The following is a 4,250-nucleotide window of genomic DNA, read 5'->3' on the forward strand; positions in this document are numbered from 1 at the left end:
AATATATTGTTTGCATCTATATATTTTTCAATCTATTGTAATATTTAAATCTATTGTAATTTTATAAATCCTTAATAAGAGTATATTTATGGACATTTGGATACTGAGTTCTTTAATGTGATACGATATGAAAAATGAATTGTTTTTTCTCCTCATTTCTCGATAAAATTTGATTAAAATCCTGCATGAGCTTAACTCCTCGTTCTGCTGTGTCATTTTACGACTTTACGTGTTTTCACAATTTCCATATCAATTTCATATCAATTTCATTGAACAAGCTGCAATTACTTTTTTTAGAATGTTTAGGAGAAAAATGTTTATTTATCGATAGTTTTGAATTATAAAGTTTTCATGCACTATATTTCAAAAATATAAATCATAAATCTATACTAAAATAAAATTTAAAAGAATTTTAAATTGAGAGTTAATTGCATAATTCACTCCGGTACGTGTTTTTCTCTTTTTCTCTCTTTCTCTGAAAGCACATTACGGAAATATTACCATTTGCAAAAAACTTGATATTTACAGAGTGTTCCAAGAATTAATTTAAAAACTTTTTTGACGTGCCACGTCTTCCCGTTGTTCTCAACTTTTACACAATTTTTTTTTTCACCAAATAGAACAACTTTAGGGGGCGTCGTGAAAAAAATTCAAAAATAAGGTCCACCTTAATATACATACATACATATATACACTATCCCCGAAAAGTTTCCGGACAGAAATATAAATTTTTAGGTTTGAAGTTTTAAGCCGCAGAACTTAGTGTGCTAAATCAAATAGTAGATGATTTTGGCATTTTAAGAGATACTTTAAGATACTCTGTAACGATTTTAAGTTTAATGCCTACTAGGTACTCTAAATTCTTAAATCTGAGAGGCATGTTTGCCATACTGAAAATTGCAATGTTTGACGGAATGCACAGTCTTGGGAAAACTTTTCTTGGGGATGCGATTTGTAGCATCATAAAGTTTGTAGCATCATAAAGATTTTAAAGTAAAGGTTTGCTTCCTCTTTAATTTGAAAAAAAAATACAAATCGCTACGATTTTTTTTTTTTGCAAAATTACAGCATTTTAAAATAACCCTTGTATTTTTCTCATGCATAATGGTTGACATTACCCGATGTGCATCATAAGGAGGTTGGCGATCGGATTTTGCACATTGTGTGCGTAAAACATACACGCATACACACACAGTGTGCAAAATCCGATCGCCAATCTCTCTACGATGCACATCGGGTAATGTCAACCATACACGAAAAAAATACAAGGATTACTTTAAAATGCTGTAACTTTGCAAAAAAAAATCGTAGTGACTTGCATTTTTTTTTCAAATTAAAGAGGAAGATTCAAACTTTATGATGCTATGAATCGCATCCCCGAGGAAAGTTTTCCCCGTGCATTCCGTCAAACATTGCAATTTTCAGTATGGCAAATATGCCTCTCAGATTTAAGAGTTTAGAAATAGTAGGAATGCAATAAACTTAAAATCGTTACAAAGTATCTTAAAGTATCTCTTAAAATGCCAAAATCATCTACTCTTTGATTTAGCACAGTGCCGCACTAAATTCAATGGCTTAAAACTTCAAACATAAAAATCTAATTTCCGTCCGGAAACTTTTCTGGAGTAGTGTATGTGTGTATATTATATTTATATATATATATATATATATATATATATATATATATATATACACGTGTGCATGCGTGCGTGCATAATAGGCGAAAGTGAAAAGTAAACTTCTGTTCGATCTTTTCAATAATTAATAAGAACTTTATAATTAATAAACATCTGTAAACAAATATGTATCCGCGAGATTCAACGATTCACGTACGCGCTTGCACTACGCACACACACACAGAGAGAGAGAGAAAGAGAGACTATAGTAATAACCATCTCTTATGGGCAGATAGAGCGAGGAATATACTACAAACAACAAAGTCTTCAAACGTTTTGCAGTTTTTTTAATTAATTAATGAAAAATTAATTAATAAAAATCTGCAAATAAACATGCATCTGCGTGATTCAACAATAAATGCAAACTCGCGAAAAAAATAGTCCAAAACAAATAATCCAGCTAGCTTACGCGCCAATTGCAATTGTTAAGCGCGCGGCGAAACATTGAGAGGAGCATATTTCTATAGTAACACGCAAAATGATATATGAAGCTGTTGCCGTTGAATCACGCGGATGCATATATATATTCTTTTGTAAATTTTTATTAATTAATTTCTTATTAGTTATTAATTATTAAGAAAATCGCAAAACAATAATTTCTATTCGGTTTCACTTTATCTGCTTACAAGAGGTGACGGTTATTACCAGAACTTTTTATCTTGCATAGAGCAATTAAAATTTCGAATGTACTATTTATTGAGACATTTGTACACATTCGTTTATGTAAATTTTCACAATCAATAAGTAAAAATTAATTTTTAATACCGTAATTATAAATTATACAGTAAATTTGAATCAAACCTTGTTCGAAAATTGTACAGCTTTTTGTAGAACATGTGGCATATTCTCTGGTAATAGCGATGATTTATTGTAAGGAATTGGTATCCAATTAAATCTCTGCAAAATAATTAATACCTTAGAAATTTTTCTTAGAATTCTTCATATGATAGCATTAAATTGATTATCAATAATTTAATATTATGATTATATTATTATTCTGGTTTAATTAAAAACTGCGTTGAGACCAAAAGTAACGCGCAGTTTGAATAAGAACTAGAAAAATGTATATAAAAATCGCATGAAATTTTAATTTATCAAGATCCTACTATGACTGTCATTGGTAAAGATGCCGTCAAGATTCGAGATTTCGACAATCTCGTCTTGTCTCGAATTCGAGACAAGATCAAGACAAGACTTTTTTGTTGAATTTCAAGACAAGACAAGATTCTACTCGAGATTCTCGAAAATCTCGGATCTTGAAAAATTGTAAAAATTATCCCAATCTTATATAAAATATTCCCGAGTTGATAGAAATAAAAATAATAAAATAAGATAGTAAATTTTAATTTTGAAAAAAAATGAAGAAAATGTATTCAAATATTTTTACAAAATAATTTTTTAGAAATTTGTTAGATATTTTTATAAATGTTCATAAGTTAAACAGTTATTCCAACAACAAAAGATGGAAATTTAAATGGATTAAAATTTTTCTAGCTTTAAATAATAAATATAATTGTCTTACTAAATAAATAATACAACATAAACATGATTAATAATATTTTAAAGCAATATTACTAGGTCTAGATCACATTAAACTATATACAAGGTGTCCAGAAAAATTTCCCTTAATATTTTGGGAAGTGATCATTCAGGTCCCAAAAAGAAGGAAAAAAAACTATATAAGCATAGGTCCGGAAATGAGTTGTTCATAGTCTTTTTTATGTAAAAATAATCGTAAATAAATCATAATAATAATTGTAATAAATTATGGTTAATATGACAGTAAAAAATAATTTACAATTTTCGGGATTTTCAAGAATTTCGAGACAAGACAAGATTTTCGGGTTCGAGACCAAGACGAGAATACACATGTCGAGATTTTTTTTCGAGATTTTACAAAATCTCGTCTTGTCTCGTCTTGCGGCATCCCTAGTCATTGGCCTATCTCGATCGTGAATTTTATAATTGTATTAGTTATAAATACTGTATGCGGTAGGATATATATACAGGATCCTCATAAAGTCCGGAAATGTTAAAATATCTCGAAAACGATCAACTCTAGCAAAAAATATATAAGAAGAAAGTTCTAAGACTAAATAAAATATGCTTAACGATGATAAGAGTTTGACTTTGGATGGAGTTAGACGCAAAATCATATTATAAAGATCAAGTTGAATTTTTTTAATGGAACTTCCCATTTTTTAATGCATATTCTTATAGCATACTTTCCAAAACACTATACTATAAAAGTATTTTTTAAGACGCCCGCCCCGGAAAGTCGGGAAGTCCCAGGTTCAAATCCTGATTCAGGTATTAAAAATATCCTATTTTTTGAAATTTGCAAATAAAGTTACAAAAAAAATTATATTTTCACATATTTTATCATATTGTAACTTCGAAATGAAACGTGCTGGAGAAGTATTCTTGCAATCAAAATTTAAGTTGTTATTAGAACTTTTTAATTCAACTCTCAAAAGGAATTTGTTGTGTCCGTTATTGGCGAATTTAATATGATAGATATAAAACTTAAAAATATATATATAAATGTGTGTGTGTGTGTGTGTGTGTGTGTGT

General features: G+C 29.0%; 1 protein-coding gene across 3 annotated transcripts in view; it reads right to left on the reverse strand.

Annotated features, from left to right (window-relative positions):
• Positions 1 to 2,372: 2,372 nt before the first annotated feature.
• Positions 2,373 to 4,250, reverse strand: part of LOC105458283 (sodium/potassium-transporting ATPase subunit beta-2-like) — a 4,482-nt gene continuing 2,604 nt past the window's right edge. The window contains exon 5 of one of the 3 annotated variants that reach the window (XM_011703455.1): positions 2,373 to 2,573. In XM_011703455.1, the coding sequence (XP_011701757.1) occupies positions 2,472 to 2,573 (102 nt within the window). In that variant the 3' untranslated portion in view covers positions 2,373 to 2,471. The remainder of the gene's footprint in view (positions 2,574 to 4,250) is intronic. The other 2 variants (XM_011703454.1, XM_011703457.1) reach the window with 2 other exon arrangements.

Source organism: Wasmannia auropunctata, unplaced genomic scaffold (assembly GCF_000956235.1).
Source record: "Wasmannia auropunctata unplaced genomic scaffold, wasmannia.A_1.0 LD334553.1, whole genome shotgun sequence".
NCBI classification, from domain to species: Eukaryota; Metazoa; Arthropoda; class Insecta; order Hymenoptera; family Formicidae; genus Wasmannia; species Wasmannia auropunctata.